The sequence below is a fragment of the Cebus imitator genome, unplaced genomic scaffold, assembly GCF_001604975.1.
Source record: "Cebus imitator isolate Cc_AM_T3 unplaced genomic scaffold, Cebus_imitator-1.0 Scaffold89, whole genome shotgun sequence".
NCBI classification, from domain to species: domain Eukaryota; kingdom Metazoa; phylum Chordata; class Mammalia; order Primates; family Cebidae; genus Cebus; species Cebus imitator.
In genome coordinates this window covers 1,862,527-1,864,079 of record NW_016107404.1, presented here as the reverse complement: position 1 = coordinate 1,864,079, position 1,553 = coordinate 1,862,527, and the positions used below count along the sequence as shown (strand labels likewise).

At 37.0% G+C, this 1,553-nt stretch overlaps 1 protein-coding gene across 1 annotated transcript in view; it reads left to right on the top strand.

Annotated features, from left to right (window-relative positions):
- The window catches only part of XRCC5 (X-ray repair cross complementing 5), a 99,958-nt gene that overhangs the window by 17,316 nt on the left and 81,089 nt on the right, over positions 1 to 1,553 (top strand). Inside the window, exon 7 of the mRNA XM_017534951.2 lies at positions 618 to 732. Coding sequence (XP_017390440.2) covers positions 618 to 732 — 115 coding nt within the window. The remainder of the gene's footprint in view (positions 1 to 617; positions 733 to 1,553) is intronic.

The following is a 1,553-nucleotide window of genomic DNA, read 5'->3' as shown; positions in this document are numbered from 1 at the left end:
TGAGATGGAGTCTCGCTCTATAGCCCAGGCTGGAGTGCAGTGGTGCCATTTCAGCTCACTGCAACCTCTGCCTCCCGAGTACCAGCTCAAGCAGTTCTCCTACCTCAGTCTCCCGAGTACCTGGGATTACAGGCACAAGCCACCATGGCCTAGTTTTTGTTCTTTTTAGTAGAGATGGGGCTTCACCGTGTTGGCCAGTCTGGTCTTGAACTCCTGACCTCGTGATCTGCCTGCCCCAGTCTCCCAGAATCCTTTATATTATGTGCAGACTCATTCGTAAATGTGCTTTTATCACATCCTCAAAGATGTCCTTGGTCCTGAAAAAAACGTTGAGAACCTCTGACAGAGTTGAAAGAAAATACTGAATAAGGGGAAAGAGCTGTTTTTTTTTCCCACCTGTCACTAAAGTAATTCATCTCCTATTTCCTTCTAAACCAACTCACTCATACTCTAGCTGTCTCCCAACTTGTGGTGGTTGTTTTCCTGCCATCCCCTGCTGTTTCTTTCTTTATAATTAACAACGGCTCACTTTTCATTCTAGAAAACCAGATGTATCATCCAGCACAAATTAACTTTTAAAAAGTTATTGCTTTCATTTTATACTTTTCTTTATTAAGTGAGAGTCTGAGAAAACTGTGTGTCTTCAAGAAAATTGAGAGGCATTCCATCCACTGGCCCTGCCGACTGACCATTGGCTCCAATTTGTCTATAAGGATTGCAGCCTATAAATCGGTAAGTGGCAGGCATACATTTTTAACAGAAATGTTACCAGGCAGATAAATATGTGTATATAAGGAAAAGACAATCCATGTGCGTGTTACTCAGAACCATAATTACTGCTTTTCTAGTTGTTCTCCCTGCTCATTTAATCTCTGTTTAGCGTTTTATGTAAAAGGCAGGCTAGGAGAGGAAGTTTAAAGGATTGTCTATAATAGAGTTTGATTCCCTCCTCTTTTACTTTCTCTCCATTGGTAATTGATTGTTAATCGTAAGTTCTAGACCTCTCTCTTTTTTAAAAAAGAAAGAAAATGAAATGCATTAGACTGTGTCACTGTAATATCATAGCAGAAATATAGACAATGCACCAAAGTTAAGTTCAGTTTTGGAGACTAAGTTACATCTAAGCCAGTTGTGAATGATCTGATAGTAACAACATCTGAAATGTAAAAAAGAGTTGAGTTACTGTAAAATTACACTTTATAATGTATGTACATTATATACAATAGCACACTTTAAAAAATGAGTTGATTTGGTGATTATTTGATGAAATCTAATTTGAGTAGGAATCTCTGATTCGTGCCTCTACATGAGCCTCCTTGCGTTTTTCCTTTAAGTGTTCAAGATAAATATATAGAAATATTTTAGGCATATAAAATAAATATGCAAAAACATGTTTTTATATATTCAGTTGCTTTTTTGTATATTAAAGAACTTAATTCTAAAATATATATGTCCCTGACAACCTTGGGGTAGTTCTCTTTTTTTTTTTTTTTTTTTTTTTTGGCGTTTTTTTTTTTCTTGTTACCCAGGCTGGAGTGCAATGGCGTGATCTC